This window comes from Aythya marila (assembly GCF_965140915.1).
Source record: "Aythya marila genome assembly, chromosome: W".
Classification (NCBI taxonomy): Eukaryota; Metazoa; Chordata; class Aves; order Anseriformes; family Anatidae; genus Aythya; species Aythya marila.
The window spans coordinates 2125153-2144885 of NC_139081.1; the positions used below are offsets into that span (position 1 = coordinate 2125153).

Sequence of the window (19733 nt, forward strand, 5' to 3'; positions counted from 1 at the left end):
CCTCGCATTTCTGGTAACCTCTGGGACGTGTCTCTTTGGGACTGCTTGGAATTGTCCCGTTTCATAACGGGCCTCAGCTGGCTGGGGCTGGTGGCATTTCTGAACCCAGACTCAAACCAGCCTGCCGTCTACCACATGCTTGCTTCCTACTGTGCTTAGTTTTTGGATGATTATATCCATTCTAGCCTTTCTTCGTTACTTTTTTAGCATGATTCAACCCTGATTTTTACAGTCTTTGACTTTGTCTCATGTATTCTACCTCAATTTCCCCAAGCCTTGCTCTGTCATATCATTACTGAGGCCTCAACTGGGGTTCAGTTTAACTCTTTCCCTCAATTTTGGCTGATCCTTAGCCTGTTTTAACACAGTGTGGTTGTCACAAACAGTATTATTTGGAAAATGAACCAAACGCTGAAGGAGCTCTGTCTGTTTCTGCTAGGCACAGCTTCTCTTCAGTTGGTTTTCTTGCTTTTTGTCTCAGATTTTTCAGGTGTCTTTCTCAGATCTCTGAAACTGCATTAGTAGTTAGTTCCTCTACTGCTGCTGTTGGGTTTTAATTTTATTTTTGTACAGATAGGGAATTTTGTAGAAGCCTTTCAGCAAGATACACTGGTGACCAGGACGAGACCCTATAGGTCTAAAACTGCTTTTGTGACGATTCCTGCCCTCACAAATTCTCGGTAAACTTTCTTGTCATATTTTCACCGTATTTTTCACCATATTTTCACCTTCTGCGAGCAGAAGTCCAGGCAAGCAAATTACTGCATAGAGCTGCAGAACAGTTTGGGTTGGAAGAGGCCTTAAAGATCATCTAGTTCTACATCCACAACCCCCCTGCCACGGGCAAGGACACCTTCCACCACGAGGTGATCCTCTTCTACCCACAAAAACTTTACAGTACCGAGGGCATCGCTAAAATGTCTTTAGGTAGGACATCTTGTACTGCATGGGGGCTATACCAACAGAACAAGATCATAGTGGTGGCCACCTATCAAGTAAATTGCATTTAAAATTGTAAGCTGTAGCACAAGGGTATTCCCAATATCTCTTCCAGCTTTCAAAACTGGCTAACATGAAGAGGATTTTACACCTGTTCCTGGATTAGGAGCTCTGTGGTGCAGGCACTTCTTAAGTTTCTTGAAGCATTTATCACCTAGTAGGTGAAGAGATGAGTCCTAAGTAGGTGCAGAGATAAGAGTAGAAGTCCTACTGGGGTTGTTACTTGGTTGAAGCGGTATTTTGCCAAATAACTTGAAGAAAATCTTATTTTTTGCGTTTGTGCCACACCATTTTTGCCTTAATCATGCAAGGGGTGACCACGTGGAAGTTGAGAAACTGGGGCTCTGTGTTTTGGGCAATGGGCCCTTAGCTAAAGTGAAAAGAGCAGGGTCAAAGCTGATGATGTTTTGCCGACCAAGGGGAAAAACTGATCCTCTAGTGACAAGTCACACAATCTTCCTCTTCCAGCAACACAAGAGCCAGAGAAGTTCTGGCTTCTGTACGAGAACGTTTCACTTGGATAATGAACAAGTTCCTGTATAAACAGCGTGTTTACGTCTGACAGTGTTCTCCTAAAAACGATTAATGAGGACTGCATCATTGCTTCTACCCTGAACAACAGAACAAACCCAGCTCATCAGTTTTAGAGATGATGACCTGGCTCTGGAGGCGCACGGTTCTTCATTCCCTGCAGTCTTTCTATGTGGTCTCTGAAAAGGAGAGGAGGCAGCCAGGGATGATGTCCTCGGAGGCGCTGGTGAATGCAGAGCCGTCGGCTTGTGCCAAGTCCCGGGGGAAATAAAACGAAACCACCCCCTCCTGCTAAGCCATGCATCAAGAAAACCGCCTGGGAATGGGCTCGGTGACTCGCTTCAAATGCAAATCGCCCTTCGTCCCCGCTGGAGGCACGGATTCACGTGCGCACACCGCCATTCTTCCAGCCCTGAAAGCCAGACAAGTCCTAAATGAGTAATAAAGTACCTAATTGGACTTGACCCCCTACCGAAATGGGCCCGTGTGTAAGCGGCTCGGTGGCCGTGTGTGTTTTGCCCTCCTTGGCCGAATTCTCCCCTCTGGTGCCTGCTGCTGTCTGCGTGGTGCGGGTCTCTCCGTCACGGTCTGCTGCATCTTGGCTGCCTTCCACCTGGCAGCGTTTGGGCTAAGCCCTTCCAACAAAACAGCCCCTCTGTAGGGTCTGCCTCGCTTTCTTTGGGGCCAGGAGCAGCCGAAAAGGCCCCCGGGATCACGGAGCTCTGCGCCGCTGCCCACCGTGTGTCCTGAGCGGGGATTTATCGCGTCCCCGTGCTCTGCGCCCAGCGCCGGCCTTGTCATGAGACCGAGGTGTTTCAAGCTTCAAATCCCACAGCTCTGGATGGCTCAGAAAAGACTTTGCTTGATCGATCCAGGCAGAGAAAGTGGGTTGGGGAAGATTTTTAAGACTTTTAAGAGAGGAATCCCGGAGCGTGCCCAACTTCTGTCCTGGTTGTTGGCAGAGCAGCGCCAAGACGCTCGTGCCTCGTGCGGGACATTTCTCCCTCCGGCTCTGCAAATCAGGGTGCTGAGCCTTTGGTTGACCCGCTCCTTCCAACTGGAAGGTTTTCTATATTTTTCAAAAAGTCTTTAGGGTTTCAGGGCTATTGTGTGTTATTTAGGGGGGTCGTTCTCTGAAGGCCGTGCTTGCTGACAGACCTTTGAGCTCTTGAGGCTGCCTGGAGGACGTAGGAAGGAGGCAGTGCTTCCCCACGAGGTTATTTTTTTCTGTGCTTTTATTTCTCTTCGCACTTTTCATATTGCTGCTTTATGCAATCTGATCCCTGGGGAAGGTTGTTATGTAGGGGATACCCATACAGCACCTGGCAAAATGAGATTTTGCTCAATTTTGAGGCCTCCAAGATCAATTATCTTTCCCACAACAATTAAGTGCTCTGTAATAAACTCTGTTTTATTACCCAAAGTGATCTACGGCCTTCTCTTTATCTTCTCTTGATGCTGAGCAGCAGGAATAGCCAGGAATAAAGAAAACCAGAGAGAAAACAAATAGGCCCTGCCAGAGCCAAATGGGCTTCATACGGAGTCAATTTGTATTTTGCTGTTGCACACATTGCAGTGATTTTTTTTGCCATCCTTTAATTCATCTCTCTCCCAGCCAGCACGGGCTTGCAGGGATGCAGCTGACTGTGGAGTGAGCCCCGTGGTCCATAAACACTTCAGCTAAGATTAAAGGTACTCCGTGAAGGCTGAGTGTGTTTTTGTAAGGTGTTTCCAGACGAGAGAGAACTGGATTATCCCTCAACCCCGTCAAGAAAAACACCGTGTTGCAGAACCAGGTGAGACGACAAGTAACCAGACAACAGCAGCGTGCAAACTGGCTAAGGAAGCAGAAAAAAAGTGTTGTGTTTGTGACACTTAAGCGGGCTTTATCGTGACGTGGGGCAGAGCAAAGATTTGGGGATTTGACCTGCTGAGGATTTCAGGTGCGTAAGAGGTGCTGGGTCATTGCTCACCAAGGGCTTAGGGTGGAATATTCCTAAAAAAAAAACTATTTGTGCTGGCCAGACTGGCCTGGAAAAGCACTCTGTGATGTAAATTGGCTAAAACACATGTACCTGGAGAGAGGCAATTGCTTAAAGATGACCCAGCAGGACAATTCATGGGAAGTTTGGCACATGGTGCCGTCGGTGTGCTCCTAAATGCTGTGCTCCCCGCTGCCAAGTGGCAGATTTTTGTCAAAACGGTCGTTTTTCACTACCTGGGGAGATGATGGCTTTGGGTGTTAAAGGCAATCTATTGACATAAGATGCTTTGGTGTTGGGAAGACTTCTCCATAAAAACTGATAAAGATTTCAGTCCTGTCCATTAAAAAAAAAAGACCAGGAATCGCATCCTCATCTCAGGCATTTAAGTTGGATCTAAACCTTTGGTGTAAGAAGACCTGAAGAGTAGACAATTTTATTTTATTTTTTTGGTTGATGTGTCGTTTATTTTTTAAGGAAAACGAGATAAAGACCTTCATGTAGAAACTCTAGAGGAGTTACCAGGGACAATAACTTCTACTGCTGTGTGTAGTGATAGCCAGGCCAACGTTTCAGCTCCACGAACCTGATGGATGCTGCAGGATGTCGACAATTTAGGCAAGGTGAGAGTAAACGAAAGGTGAGTTGGGCTGAGACAATGGAAAAGGGTTGGGGAATGGTTTTAATTCTGCTGCATTTGAAGAGCTCGTCTACTTATTGGATCAGCAAGATGATTATGTGGTGACTTCACTGTGTAAATGACCATTTTCAGAGGAGAAAATCCTAATTGGTAAATAACTAATTTAATCTAGGAAAAAGGGACACACATCTAGCGCTGGTGGCTGAGCTGCAGAGAGTAAAAGGAAAGTCATCAGGTATTTAACTCTTGGCACAGCTAACCACAGGAAATGATGCTTTTTATTTCTTTATGGGGGTGAATCAGCGCGAATACTTTCCTGATATATGCGCTCTTGAGCTGTCGAGCTGAAGTGGATGGAATTGTATTGCCTGTGGTCGGGATCAGGTGGGTTTGTCATCATGCGAGGAAAAGCTTGGCCACGGAGAGCAAACCGTTCTGAATTTAAAATGCCCAGAAAGAAAATATAAACCTTTATCTTACCGCGTTTTTCAGAGCAAACAAACAGTAGTAAATTATTTAGCGAGGAAAAAAAAAATCAGCTCTGATTGGCAACTGGTGCCTTTCATACCTGAAGCTGTATTTCAGCGTTCACCAAATAAGTGGTTTTAAGGGCATGTAAGTGGGAAGATTGTGTCTTCAGCATATAATACCAGGAACTTTTTTCAGGAACAAGTTCCAAAATGCTACTCCGGCCCTGAGGCATGGGGTTAAAAATAAATTTATATAATACTGCTGAAGCAACCTCTTCCATTTGGTTTCATGTAAGAGATAGCTTGGGTTTTATTGCAACAGCCCATGAGCGAAAATCACTCACTTGGGCATGTTAATGCACATCCTTTGTATTTACTAGGTATAAACGGAGTGCTTTGAAAAACTTTCCTTTTTTTTTTTTTAGGAAGATATTTGGAGTACTACTAAATGAAGTCCTATTTTCTGTCACTGACCGTGCCAGGAGTTGGATTTATTTATCAATAATAATTGTTCTTCTCTTGAAACCTACAGCGGGTCCTTCTCAGGTTTTCCAGCTTTGTACGGCGTGTAATTGCTGGTCATTTCTAAAACCTGTCCAGAGCCCAAAAAAAATCAGCATGGAGAGGCTTTATGACTTATGTGTATATTCTTGAAAAGTCAACTTGCAATTTTTCTTCTGTTCTTCCTGATAACTTTCTTCTGTCCTTTTGTTCCCCTGCCCTTTTTCCCTATTCCTAGACTTTTCTTCCATTTTTTATTAGTAACACACAGCTTAATTACGTATTTTCCATGCCACGTACCTTCAAATACCCTCTATATCCCCTAAGCTTTGCCCTGGTCTCCTTCATCCTCTAGCACAGATGTCTGGTGTCGTCTGGTCCACTCTGTATGGGTGGGATAAATCTGAAGCGTACCTTGAGGGTGAAAAAGTCAATAGTTTTGCGTGGAAATATGAAAAGCTCATGTCAAAAGAAATGCGTTACAACGTATTAAGACGAGTTTTAGTGAAGACCAACCTCAACATAACCAAAAAGGGGTAAAAAAGCAACAGTCGGTGGCTCTTGAAATAATTGTTAGCTGTTTGGGAAGCTCCCTTGGGTTTTTATTCTGTCACGTAGACAGATCCCCAGCTGGGAGCAGAACCCCTTCATGGTGGGAGGCCTTCCCTGCCTCGTGAGGCTCTTGGCACTCAAAGCACCTTTTTAATAACCTGAACTTGCCAATTTTCACACCAAAGGCGCCGAGGGCTTAGCAGTTTGAGGTGTGATCCACCGTCCTCTCAGTTTGCTTGGGCCAGCTTTGCTTGAAGGTGTGAGGAAGAGGAGCTCGAGGAAGGTTGACAAGAGGCCCAGACCCTGTGCAGCAGGTGAGCGTAGACTTCAGAAGGATTTTATTTTTATCTACAGATCTAGAAATCGGTGCTCAGAGACTAAAATTCCTGTGTATGTAGAAACTCCTGTGCTGAACCTGTGTTTCTTGTCTCTTCAAGAGCGAAAACATCAACCACAAAGTCCATAAAACGTCGAGTCCTGGTGGGAGCGCTTGCAAACATGCTGGAGAACTGGTCTGGGACCTCAGATTTAGGTATGTCACGGTCTCCTCTGCCTTAGGAGACATTGTGTGTGGGACTCAGACGGGCTTGGGTCTTTCTGTGTATCCTAACCTGTGCTTGCACACTGCTGCCTATGGGATTGCCACATGGATAACTGGGGGCACACTTGGCACGTCCTAAGATGTCCCTCGGTAACCTTCCCGCGGCTCTGCAACGCTGTCCTGCGTTTGCTGTGCGTCTGCAACACAAATCAAAGAGGGAAACCACAAGCTGGAGATGCAGCCAGCATAAATGTTTGTCTTTCAGCAGATCTTACCCTGGAAAATCACCTTCAACATCGATCCTTTCCCACCTCCCGAGCTTCAACAAGCAGCTGGTGTCCAAACCTGGAGCAGTTTCACCTGTCGTCGGGGCCTGTAGGTGAGAATGGGGTTATCAGAGTGGAGGAATCTGTGGGCTCAAGGCCCAAATAAATTGGGTAGGCTTCAAGCATCCTGTAGGAACAGAGACAAGCGACCTCAGAGTCTGGTTTCGGCAGCTTTGCTGAGGGGTTTGGAGCATATTTGGTATGTCTGGGGCCAGACTGTGACCTTAAGGTTGTCCTCAAGTATCGTTGTTGATGACCAACCTTGGATCTACTTCTGCTGTTACAACCAGAGCCCCTTCTTGTGGTCAGCCAGCCAGTCAAAATATTCCAGCTGCGATTGCTTCAGCGTAATCTCCAGGGACTCTGGAGAGTCACCAGGAGTCCAGAAACCAGGAGGGGAGATGCCTGGCCTGCATTTTGCAACGGGTCAGCCCTAATTGCAGTGCCCGGGGAGGCCATCTGCAGCCTAACAGGCACTGGGAGCTTTTCCTTGGCTTCTGCGACCTCCCACAGACCTTTCTGCTGTGGGGTGGAGGACCCATCCCGAGCACGATTCACCCTATCAGCTCCTAAAACCTGCAGTCCCGTCCTAAAAACTCCTTTTTCCAAAAAAAAAAGCAGGATGGAAAAGCTGCATTAATACGTGCCCAAGCCCAGTCTGCATCCTTTGTTTCTCGAAGCTTTGGGATGGGATATTAGGGGCAGAGCAGTCAGGGCAACCTGGCACAAACAGCATCCAGGCTTGTTGGAGCGACAAAACGCTGCTCAAGCTGCTTAGGGAGGTGGAATTAGAAAAACAGATTTCACTTTTCTTTTTTCTTTTTTTTTTTTTTTTTTTCTTAATAAAGCTTTCCTATGAAAGTCGAAAGCTGATTCAGCAAAACCGGGGGGGGAAACAACGCAGCAGGAATTTGAGCAACAGTTTCTGTTTGTCAGCCAGGGCCTCGGACAATGCCCATCTTTGTTCAGATGATGCGGGAATGAAATCATAAATAAAAAGGGCTGCTGAATGGAGCTGACATGCCGTGCCTCCTGGAAGATCCTGAATCAAGAAGGGATAAAGCAGCCTCGGTTTACAAACAAGCAGGCTTGCTCGTGTGCCTGTTATCTCGAGGTGTAAATCAGCCCCTGTTCACCCCTGACGCTGAGCAGATCTTGAAATTCTCCCCTGCAGGTTTGGAGCTGGTGCATTCGGGAGCCGCAGGTTGCTTTATCCTGGCTGGAAAACCCGATGGCTGAAGTGAGCAGGGAGCACGGCTCCGCTGTCGCTTCAAAGTCCCAAATTTACCTTAAATTCAGGTAAGGATCCGGTCACCTGTCGGTGACAGCTTAGGAGCACGGGAAACACGTATAAAATATTGAGGATGGAGCCCATAAAAGGCTTTTATGGGCTCCTCAGCAAGGAGGGGACTGATATTCAGCAGGCCTGATATTCAGTCTCCTCCAGCAGGGAGCAGAGGGTGGCCTGACCCCAGAGCAAGCTGCACTCGGGCGCTGTTTAATGACAAACCTTATAAATCAGGCCAAACCTCATAAAAACACTTCCCTGACCTTGGCTCTGGAGATGCAGGGACACGGGAGCCTGTGTACACGCTGTCCTAAAGCAGCGTCATCGACCACCTTGTCCCAGGTGTTACTGGGGCCATGTGTAGGATTTTTTTTTTGGGGTCGTTGAGGGTCTTTTTCAACCAAAATGATTTTACGATTCTGCTCTGGGCTGGGAACAACTCATCCTCAGGTGCTTCGAAGCTCGGGGGCTCTTCTACACCTGGCAGCTCCTCTGCTAAGGAGGGGGAGAGGACTCAGGATCTTCCCCCCCCAGGGAAGTACCGGGGAGGAGCAGTGGGATCAGCAACGCTGAGACTCATCCAGAAGGGACCCGGACCCTCTCCTCCCCCAGATGCCTGGCAGCAGGAGGAGCAGCTGCAGGAACGCAGATGTAGGACGCCTCTCCAGATAAGAGGAGTTGAATTATGCAGAATTAACCGAAATAGTTGCCGTTTTATAGTTTTTTTTTTTTTTTTTAGCAACTAATGACAAACAGCAGAGCTCGGCTTTGGCTCCGGTTGTCCGTACAGGATGGGATGCGAATTAACATAATCTTCATTAAAATATTTTGGAAGGGCGCTCTTTTGGTCTAAGTGGAAGAGTGGGAAAAAAAAAATAAATCAGGGTTCTTTCTTTCTCCTGTCCCAGTTATTTCCAGTATTTGCAATCGTTATCTTAAGGAGATGCTGTCAATTTAAGTATCACAAACATTTGATTTCCCCCCACGTGCAAACTTATTAACTTGTGATGGGGCTAGAAGGAAATAGGTAAGTACATTTCCATTTTCTTCCTTGCTCATCTGACAGCATTTCACTTATATCGTGAGGCTCCTTGCTTCTCCCACGTAGCTGGCAAGTTTTTCCCTGCTCGTTTCTCATGGTCTTCCAGCGGGGAAAAGGCAAACAGCTCCGAGGGGCACTAAAATCCCGCAAGAGCAGCAAAAGCTCTCCGACGAAACTCAAAAACCGTCTTTTGGCTCCGTTTTGAGGAGATGCACGAGATACGAAGTTCCTCGCGTCCTGGTAAGTAGCTGTTGGACAGGATGCAAGATTTGTAGGTCAGCGCTTTGATGTTGTTCCTGGAGCTGGCTGGGAGGCACCGTGCGGCTTGGACCTCGGACAGGAATTTAGGCCGGTTGCTGAGGATGCCGGGAAGAAGAAACAGGAAAAAAATAGAGAGATGATGATTAATTTTGTTCGAAACTTGCACCTTTTGAAAGCCCAGCCCTGGGACTCGTGCGTGTCCCTTCGAGCAGTGCCCGGGTGGGTGGACTTGAGCAGAAGAGGCTCGTCGGGCTTCGTGAGATGAGGAATTGGCCACGAACGAATGCTCAACGAGGAGGAGGAAAAGCAGGGGAAAAGATGGAAAACCTTAATGTATGAAATCATTAAAGTGAGCACGTGCAACGTGTAAATGAATCAATTCTTGTCTGAGTTGATTTGTGGTGCCATAATCACCATCAGATCCCTTCTCTACCCTTTAATTTTCAGTTTCTTTTACCTCCTGGCGTCTGATATGGGAATAGGGGTGCAGACCCTATTAGGCCAGGCTGAATGAGCAGAAGCAAGCTTCAATAAGCGAAAAACCCAGCCCTTCAAGTGTTTTTCTGTGCCTAAAAACTGCTTGCTCGTGATACAGGCTAGTTCCTTTGGGACTTTTCCGACATGGATTCACGTTCCTTGACAATAAGGTCAACGCTGATAAACCCTATTTAAGGAAACCCAATTTTTCTGCATAACCTTACTCATCTGGAAGCCGGCCAGGTCGATGGCTCTGAAATTCAGAGGGAAATTTGAAGGGTTATTACTCAGCTGATGCTTCGGGATCCGTGGCTGGAAATTCCCTGCGCTGCGCTGGGTGAATAATGCTCAATCCATCCTTTCGTGGGGGGGTTTCTTAATTAAGAAATTTTTTATTGTAATTAAGATTTTTTGGGTTGCTCAAAAAACCGACGGATCTGTGGGGTGAGGATCTCCTTCTCAATAAAATCTGCAGATTTTATGGCAGAGGAGGAGGATTGTTTCGGTGTGGCTCCAGCTAAGCTCGAGTGGCCTTTCTTTTGGGAATTTGCTCGGATTCGTCTGTTTTCAGCCCAAAACAGGATAGGGGAAGATGTATGGAAAGGAGCAAAGAATCAACCAGATTTGCCTGAAGGTTTCATCTACATCTTACATCATTATTTTGTCTGAACTGCTTTGCAACCATTAGGACAGCTGACTAAGGAGAAGTGAAACTAAGGATAAAAATCCATACTTTATTTGTCCCTTTTCCTTGTTTTTCGCCCTTATTACGAGTCAAATCAGAAGGAAGAGGTTTCAAATGCCTGCGCTCGGGCTGGGAAGTCAATGAGCTGTGTAATTTATGTTGGAATGCCAGCAGCCAAGCAGGCATAAAATTACAACTCGTTATTATTGCTGTCGGAGGAGCGAGGGCTTGGGTTTTTTTTGGGTCGTTACAGCCAAGTTTGGGTGAGGTTGTCCCGGGGAAGCTTTACCTGGTGCTGTGGGGCTGCCCGGTTATCTCGGGAGGGGAAGCCAGCAAAGAACGTGCTGTTCTTGTTCCCGAAAACGCTGCCAGGTCTTTCCCTTCCCCAGCACAGCCCTTGCATTGAATTTATTCTATCCCAACTCTTGCAGCTCGGAAACCGCCTGCGGGATGCAGCCGGAGCCTCCTGAGCCGCGTTACGCAGGGAAATGGTGGAGAAGCAACCCGCAGGCGGGTTTTTTTTGTTCAACCCACCTTAAAAAGCCGCGATGCTGGGGTGTTTCGGGGGGAATAGTGCCCGATGGAGGCTGCTCGCTGGAGCTGGGGTGGCGTGGAGGGACGGGGAAGGTTGTAAAGCATTCCCCGTGCGGGGCGCCTTGTTCCTCCGGAGACGCAGGCTGACCTTCGGGGGAACCCGGCTGAATGGAGGGGCCGTGACAAAGCAATCCCAAAAAGAAAACCAGGGGGAGGGGGACGCTACGTCGAGCACAGACCCCAGCCTCAGCCCTGCTTGTCATATGGGGCCACCCCAAATTTATTAGAGTTCAGGAATAGGGCCTGCCTCTTTATTTCTTCATTATTTTTTGATTTAATTAGGGCACAGCGGACCTTATAATTGGGGAAACTTGTCTGACCCAGCCGGGAGAGCATCACCTGCGGTCCCTAACTCCTGGAGGAAGGGCTTGCAGCCCCTGCTTTACTTCTAGGAAAAGGTTAACCGAGTAATTTCATGTAAATCTCCCACAGCTCGGGGCTCTTTGCTTTGTTTGCAGAGTCCTGCTGCTGCTGGATTGGAGCCACCAGGATGGGGTGGCCGCTGCTGGTGGGAGCAACGCTGGGAAAATGAAGTTTGTGCTCCTTTTTCTTTCATGTCCTCCTCGACAGGCTCACCAGCAAGGTCAGGTAATGATTGAACAAGGGCAGCTGTAGACTACGTCCACCTGGCTGCTGGCCTCTGGGACTTGCTGGAGGCAGGAGACACAAAATGCAGCCCTGAGGAAAGCCTGGGATCGATTAAGAGCGAGACTTCCATGGTTTTTACAAAGCTCTTTATTTGTTTTTTTGTCTTAAGGCTTATAAAAAGTGTTACTCCGAACCAAAAATCTTTCAGTTTTTACATATGTACAGCACGAGAAATAAATAAGGTTTTGAAGTCATACAAAAACCACAATATACAAACAGGGCTTTGAAGCCACTCTAAGGATGGCGTGGTGACAAGCCTCAGCTACTTACCAAAAGCTTCGCTTATTGAAGCCTTTGCTTAAAACCATGGGAAAAAAAAAATAAAAGATCTCCAAATGCGCTTGCTTTGGTTGGATTGAAGCTCTACAAGAAAAAAAACTGAGAGCTGCAGGCCTCGAAGGGCTTGCGAGGTCTTCAGAACTCAGTGCACCATGTGGCAACACCCTTTTCAGACTGTCTTTCTGCAGGCCGATCGTTCAGGAGTTGTTAGGCCGAGTCTCCTGCCGAAAATTAAGAGCAATAAATAAAGAGTTCGCCCCGGACTCTGCTGCGGGCTGTCCGACTCAGAGCAAAGCCCAGCTCATCTGGCAATCCGAGCGGGGCGTTGGGGGCAGCGAAGGCAGGCTGTTGTCTGTTTGGCTCAGTTAAGTGCTTCGCCTAAAAATCAGGTCTGAATTATGAAAGGAGGTCTTAATTACACGCCGGGACTAGAGCAGCAACGGAGCAGGGGCCAACGGGGTCTCAGTAGTCACGAGGAGTGGTGCCGAGCTCTCCTGAGAGGGTTCAGTTCGTTACCTTCCTCCTCTGCTGCATTTGGTGGCAGGGCAGCTGCCTCTTGTGAGGGGATTAACACCTCAAAGCCTTGCTGGGGAGCAGCTGCCAGCACCACCAGCTGCCCTCAGCCCTGCAGCCAGGGCTAAATACGAGGAGGGGGGGGACGGAGCGCTGCCTTCAGACGAGGCGACAGGCACAGATCTCACCATCGGCCAGACACAGGACGGATTTTCAAGGCACGGCACGAGGTGAAGTCGCAGGACAGGGTGAAGTGGCGTTGTGCTGATTCCCACCCCTCCCCTAAAGAGCTCCTCACCCCTACAGAGCTCCTCGTGCTCGGTGGGTGCAGGTCTCACCTTCCCCCAGCCCCCAGCGCTATAGGATTCGCAGCAACGCCTACGCTAGACGCTCATTTGTTCTTGGCAGCTCTGTTACCAGCAGCCTGCTGAGCAGCTAGCACAATTATCTTCTCAGCTCCCCCGGCAGGCAGACCAGAAGATCATTGCTGAGGTTTTAAGATCTCATCTGTAGCTCTGGTTAGTGGGAGCAGGCAGGAAACGCAGCGTCTAACAGGTCAAGGTAAGGCTAAATGCATAAGCCAGGCTCCCCAGGGAAGGGAGGACGTAGTTCTAGTTATTCTAGGTCCATCAGTGTCTCCTCGGTTTCTTCCACCTGATTCAAGAGGTTTTGTCTTGAAAAAGACATTTGCTTTAAGTGCTACCAAGCCAGGTTTTTGCCAGAGCATCCTTCCACTTCCGTGGTCCTCGTGCATCCTGGTTGTTCCGTGGTTATTCTTCGGGAAAGTCTTCAGAGCGAGTTTGAGACAGGCCTGGGAAAAGCAACAAGAGGGGAAAAAATTAAAGAGAAATAGCAGGGAATTCCTGAGAAATTGCGGGACATGGAGAACAGGTTTAAATGGAGGGTTGGCATTTGAGTTTGTCAAAAATAATCAAGAAATCCCTCTGCCCTGTAGCTATTCAGTGGGAACCTGAAGCCATCACGCACTCAAGAAGGTCGCAAACAAATTTTACAGGTCTTGACACCAGGCTCTGCCTGTTCAGAGCCACTTGGGGTGGCCAAATCTTTCCAGGCTTGTGGCAGAGCAGCGAGTTCTCACGCAGGGTTTCCATTCACCGAATTGTTTGCTACCGTACACACAAACAGCCTGCTGGCTTCTGCCAGGCCTGGAGTGGTGCCAGCTCCTGTTTCTCAGCTGACTTGTGCAAAGCAAGATAAGCAGAGCTGGAGATGAAGCAGGAGGAGCCACTAGTGCAGCCCAAACAGAAGCAAGAGGTTTCTCTGCAGCTCGAGGTCTTCCATCAGGCTGAGGTGATGTTTGGGACGCTCCCCTCCACCCCTAACTTTCCTCTCCTCTGTTTTATAGGATAGTAGCAGTTATTTTACAGGGTAGCAGCATTTAATAGGTGCACCCAATTAGCTCTCCACTACTACTGCAAGGATCTTGGTGGATAGCTGCTTTTCCCTACCTTTTTTTCCAGTCGTCTGCGCACTTGACAAACCAGAGCTCTTTGCCAGGAGATATGCGGGTCAGCTGCGAGTCCTCTACACAGAAAGCAAACCTAGGAGGAAGAATCAGAAGTCAAGAGAAGGAACCTGTTGCCTCTGTGGTCAAAAACCAAGATGTAAATACGGATTGCAGGTAATTCTAGGGCAAGTTGTTTGGTTTGACATCTTCTCTGGACCATCTTGATATATCAGTACCTCCTCAAACGGAGGAGGCGATGTTTCCTTTCCGACTTTCAGATTCCACTTCATGGAATGGAAATGGAAAGGAAAATACTACCCAAAGGATTCTTGAGGTATTATTTTAATCGCCTTGAAGTAGGCCAACTCAGTCCCCAAAGGCAGGGGAGACTGTTACAGGGTCGAAATAAAGGGAAAGAACATCTCAGAGCTGATCTGCAGTGACTTAAAGTCTGGTTTGTGGCCTCATGCTGGCCAGCAACCCACTCCCCTCGTACCATGAAGGTGCATGAGGTGATAACAAGGAAGATGAGGTGTTCAGACTACCAGATAAGTTCAAAAACACTTTTTTTTGCTGCTAGATTCTGAAAAATCGCCCCTTTTGAGTGACGTTTCGAGCTAGGTGTGTGAGGCTGCCTGTTTGCTCCTACCTCTGCTGCGTCTCCCCCGATTTCACGCGTATCCGCCTGATGTGCAGTTCCTGGGCAGCCTTGGCAGGCCGGTACCAGTAACTCTTCAGCTCCTTCCACAGATCGTACCAGGACTGCGACGTGCCCTCCCAGGTGAGCTTGATTTTTAACAGCTCCCCCATGTCCTCTTCAGTATAGACCAGGAAGGTGTTGGTAGCATTGAGGCCGATTTGATCGAGCCTGGAATTAAAGCAGAGAATCAACATTTCTCCCTTATGGAAGCAGGCCAGATGCTTATTCATCCCCTTGCAAGAGGTTAAACAGAGCCTCTGCAGCTTATCAGCTGCTCCACAGTCACCTGCCCCCGGTTAATTGCTGATTGCACTGCAGGAAGGGAGCTTGGGTGGCTGGTTCAGTCCAGCGCATCACAAATTCGGCTGCTCAGCCAGCTTTCCATAGCTGAAGGGTGAATTTCACACCTCGGCTCTTTGTGGGAGAGGCTAAAGGAGGTCAACAACACCTCCAGAGATCTAAATGCTCTCAGACTACCCAGATGGTGGAAGGAGAAAGCAAAATGCTTCACCAACAAGCCCCAAAAGCCAATGCATAGAGCACTGGGCACAATTTACTTCATCAGCAATCAAGTTCCCAGCTGAAAAGCTCCTGAATGGTGAAGTGGGGCTGCTAGGCAGAGCTGCAGTGCTGGGGTTAGCAGAGGAAAAAAAAAAAAAAAAGCCACCTTGCCCAGCCCCTGGTTAGATCAGCTTACTTACATCTCCAAGGAGAGGGGCTCGGAGTCCCCGTTGGTGCCATGCAGGGTGACAGAGAACGTGGGGTCAGCCTCTGCCGAGCCTTTGTAGCTGAAGACGTGCATTTTCATCTGGTAATGGTAGACTGGAGGGAAAGAAGAGGAACACACATTGAGCCAGCTGTGTGAGCTGAAAATACCGCTCAGAATTACTCTGTGAAGTAGCGTTGGCTGGCAAAAGCTAAACCCTTTCCTTATTTTTTTTTTTAAAAGAGCAAAACCAAATCAACCTACGGGATTTCAGGTGCACCCCGCGCTTCCCCTCCTAGAAATCAGCCTTGGCTCTTTCAAGAGAGAGGCAGCCTACCTTTGAAGGGCATGTCAGCTCTTGTTTTTAAGTACATCTTGCTGTTCCTTTTGTTCCGCGTTCTCCTGGCGTTGTAGCCGATGCCGCTGCAGCGGTTCTTCCGGCAGCTCAGGCAGATTCCCTTCTTGAAGCGACTGGAATCAGTACATTGAAACGCGAAGCTTTGTTTATCTTGGTTCACGAGGGAGTCCACAAACAGGTGCACAGACCGCTCGTGCTCACATTTAACCACTTCACCAAGTGCTAGAGGAGCAGAGCGGCAAGGGATACATTTTGTTTAAGTACTTGTCACCCCAGCAGCTGGTAAAGACACAGCGAGCAACAGCTTTTTCAGCTGAACGAGGCCAAACTGGACATTTTTTTTTTTGTTGGAAGAGCAGCAATTCGAGAGGTTAGTGCTAGATTCCTGAAGAGGATGGGTCGCTTAGGGCTTTATAGGGGATTCCAGAGGCAGCACGGGACAGCCACAGGTTATGATGAGGTGTTAGTAAGTGTTATTCGGAGCTAAAAGCAAGTCTAGTTTCCAAGGGTACAGACAGTTTAGGAGGGGAAAAAAGTCATTTCCTCTGCTCTTGTAAAAATCAACTCATCCCCCAGCATCAGCCCAAGTCTATTTGTCAGCAGCCTAGAGGTTAAATAAGTGATGATGAACTTACTCCCGTAGGCAATCGCTCCCAAGACATCGCTTAATCCACAGCCGGGCTGGAAGTCTCCCCCGTTGGGGTAGATGTCAACGTGGCCTACGGGCATCTGGATCCCAATGCTAACCCCCAGCGTCTCCCTCGTGTAGGTGTGCAGGACGTCCACGAAGCTGGCATCGTCAGGGGAGAGGCGCTTGCTGGGGTCCACTCCTTCAAACATGGGGCCGGCTGGATCCAAGCCTGGCGTAGCAGGTAAGAAATTGGGTTATTTCACACGGAATCAGCAAGAATTTGATGCCGGGAGGCTTCCCGGCCAGCTGCTGCACAGCCAGACCCTGCCCCATTGCAGATACTGCCCCCCAGGAGCCCTTCACCATGGGTTCACAAAGAAACAGATGAAGATACCCCATAAAAGTCTTGGGGCGACACAACCTAGGCTGCTCCATTTCCAGCAATTACATCCAACAGGCAACCTGGAGCCATCAATCCGTGCCAGGTCAGTGACAAAACGTTTCAGAGGTGGCAGAAGACTGCAGACCAGAAGAGGTCTAGCACCCCACAGGGACTGCTGGCAGCCAAAGCTGCCTTGGCTTCCATTTAGCTTATTTTCAGCCTGGCCATGTGGAGGGACTAATAGGGGTTTAAGCAGCAGCCAGGTCATTTTTACATCTGAGATCCCATCAGGGCTTTGAGTCTGTTACCTCTGAGCCTCACTTGCAGCCTTAAATTGGGGAACAGCTCAGGTGTTTAACTTGTTTGGTGCTTTTCCTGCTTTACCCATAGATATTTTTTTATTAGGCTGAGGAACTCACTGCCAATGTCGGATTTAAACCCTTAAAGCTCTCTTCTATCACATCCTAAGTTATTACACACTGAAATCTGTTTCTCTGAAGTACGAAGCATCCTGTCCAAGATGCTGTCAGAATGTGGAGTTGATTTCTTTTTGACCAAGCATCCCACGGGACAAACTGGACCCAGGGGAGCTCACCCTCATTAGTTTGAGCTAGGATTACAGAATCAGTAACACTCACAGGCTTTGGATTTTGAGTCCACATTTGAGTTCAGAAGCGTTCGATATCAATGGGTTCACAGATTTTTTCACTGACACCCCCCACACTTCGATTTTTGCAGCTCAAAATTAAAATGGTTTCATGTGGAAAGAGAGCCGTGCCCCACACCGCAGCCACAGGTAGGAAGCTTGTCATTTCTGACGACACCAGCCCGAAACATCACAGCAAAACGAGACGAGGCTTTTCGGGGAAGCCTGCTGCCCCTGTTAGAGGTGAGAGGCTGCTTACAGAGCCACTTGCCTGTAATTCTGCCGATCGTCCCATGGACGTGGTTGCCAGCGAAGCCAGCGACGTGGGCGCCCAGGCTGTACCCGATCAGGTGGACGTTCTCAAGCTTAAAAAGAGGATTTTCCTGCGAAGGAAAAAGAAATAATCCGAGCTGACCCAAGCAGCATCTCCCAGGTAAGCACTGCAGCGAGGCGTTGCTCCACTACGCCTCGGGGTCAGGATTACACCAGCTCCTTCCCTTGCTCGTGAGCATCGGGGCTGGCGTAAACTCGGCTCCCTTGTGCAAGAATCGCTCGTGGAAGGTTGCCACAGCCCCCGTTCCCTCTCACCCTACCTGTAACCAGTCGAGGAGCCGGGCTATGCTTCTCCCCACCACCTGCGTGTTGTTCACCGCGTCCGTGTAGAGCTGGTGGGCCAGCGAGAGCCAGTCCACCACCACCACGTTGGCCTCCTTCTCCCGCTCCTGCAGGGCGGCCACCAGGCTGCCCAGCCACGTCTCGAACATGCCGCTCATCTGGGGGAGAGAGCGGGGTCAGAAGCTGGATTTTAGGGCCCCCATTAAGCATTCTGGGAAGTTTTCATCTAGGATATGCGTCCTGTCCAGATATAGGCTTCTCTGCAAACCCTATTACAGCATGCTCATGGGGTAGGACAGCCAGGTTTTGACAGACCCTGGCTGTAATTAGCCACCCTGCCTCTTAGGGTGGCCACCTTATCGCTCGTTCCTCAATAATTTGAGGAAACCTGATGGTTTGCAACACGGTTTTTCAGTCCTGGAACTGAAGAGTCCCCAAGCAGCCCAGAAAAGGCAGAAAGGGAAAGCTTGGCAGGCTTCATCTGCCCTCTGCTGCTTCATTGAGGAGAGCGAATAAGAGATACGGAGCTACACGTGTCCCAACTACCACCTTTATGGGGTTAGTCCCATTTTAAGGGGATCAAAGCAGAAAAAGCACTGAATTGTGCTCACCCCATGAGGCACGGAGCCATATGGCACAGGTGCATTTGGAGATCTGGGGACTCCTTAAGCAACCCCTACCCCACGGTACGGGGCTCCTGAGGGGTGGCAGCACCCGGTAGGGTGGCAGCTGTTCATAGGGTCACATCCCCTTGTCCCCCCTCGCCCCCTGGCCCTATATAGGGCCCCCTTTAGGGCTCACCGTCCAGCCGTGGATGATGAAGAAGCTCTTGGCGGTGGCGTTGAAGCCGCACTCCTGCAGGCTCCCCTCCCGCCCCAGGGCCAGCGGGCAGCCTTCGGCCTCAGAGGCCGAGTGGAGGCTGAACCTCACCCGTGGCGACAGAGGGGTCGGCGATACTGTCGGCGACATGGGTGGCGACATGGGTGGCGATAGGGGCGACCCCCTCCCTCCTCGTCCTCCCCCGTCCCCGCCTCGGCCCCTGTGGGGTCCCCCCTCAGCAGTGAGGCCGGTGCTGAGGAGGAGGAAGGTGAGGAAGAGGAGGAGGAGGCTGCTCATGGCCGAGGCGGGGGGTCGAGGCTGTGGGGTTGAGGCAGGGGCCGGCCGGGAGCCGCTCTTATAAGGGGCCGCCTGTGGGGCGGCGCTGGGGGCCGCCCTTTAAGGGGCCGGTCCCATAGGGCACCCCCCTCCCCTCCCTTCCCAGTGACGTTTATGGGGTGGGAGGGGGCTCGGGGACACCTATAGGGACACCTATAGGGATAGGGACACCTATAGGGGGGTGATGCTTATAGGGGGGTGACGCTTATAGGGCCGCGGAGGTGGAGAGGGGGTGTGGGGGCGCCCATGGGACACGCGTGGGGTGGGCTGGGGGGCGACCGCGGACCTGCTTTGGGATAAGAACCACACACCTCTTTTTTTCCCCTTCCTTTTTCCCTTTTTTCCTTCTTTTTCCCCCGTTTTTTCCCCTTTCTTCCCTCCCTTTTCCTCTTTTTTCCCCCTTTTCCCCCTGTTTTCCCCCTTCTTCCCTCCCTTTTCCTCTTTTTTCCCCCTTCTTCCCTCCCTTTTCCTCTTTTTTCCCCTCCTTTCCCCCTTTTTCCCCTCTTTTCCTCCTTTCCCCTCTTTTTCCCTCCCTTTCCTCCTTTTTTCCCTTATTTTCCCCTTTTTCCTCCCTTTCCTCTCTTTTTCCCTCCTTTTCCCCCTCCTTTCCCCCCTTTTTCCCCTCCTTTCCCCCTTTTCCAACTCCTTTTCTCCTTTTTCCTGCTCCTTTCCCCCTTTTTCCCCTCTTTTCCCTCCTTTCCCTCTTTTTCCCTCCCTTTCCTCCTTTTTTCCCTTATTTTCCC

The 19733-nt window shown here is 49.4% G+C and overlaps 1 protein-coding gene and 1 long non-coding RNA gene across 2 annotated transcripts; one reads left to right on the forward strand and one right to left on the reverse strand.

Annotated features, from left to right (window-relative positions):
* The first annotated feature begins 4090 nt into the window (after positions 1-4090).
* On the forward strand, positions 4091-6567 carry LOC309889421. Its single transcript, XR_014319232.1, has 4 exons — positions 4091-4135; positions 5861-5989; positions 6113-6207; positions 6485-6567. It is a non-coding gene; the product is annotated as an uncharacterized lncRNA (long non-coding RNA).
* Positions 6568-11636: 5069 nt separating this feature from the next.
* LOC309889536 (endothelial lipase-like) lies at positions 11637-18965 on the reverse strand. Its single transcript, XM_082782385.1, has 9 exons — positions 18637-18965; positions 17814-17993; positions 17492-17603; positions 16197-16421; positions 15541-15783; positions 15199-15319; positions 14447-14665; positions 13799-13891; positions 11637-13140 (listed from the first exon to the last, which is right to left on the reverse strand). Exons 1-9 carry the CDS (start codon positions 18949-18951, stop codon positions 13119-13121), a joined length of 1530 nt encoding a protein of 509 aa, XP_082638511.1. The 5' UTR covers positions 18952-18965; the 3' UTR covers positions 11637-13118.
* Between the last annotated feature and the right edge of the window lie 768 nt (positions 18966-19733).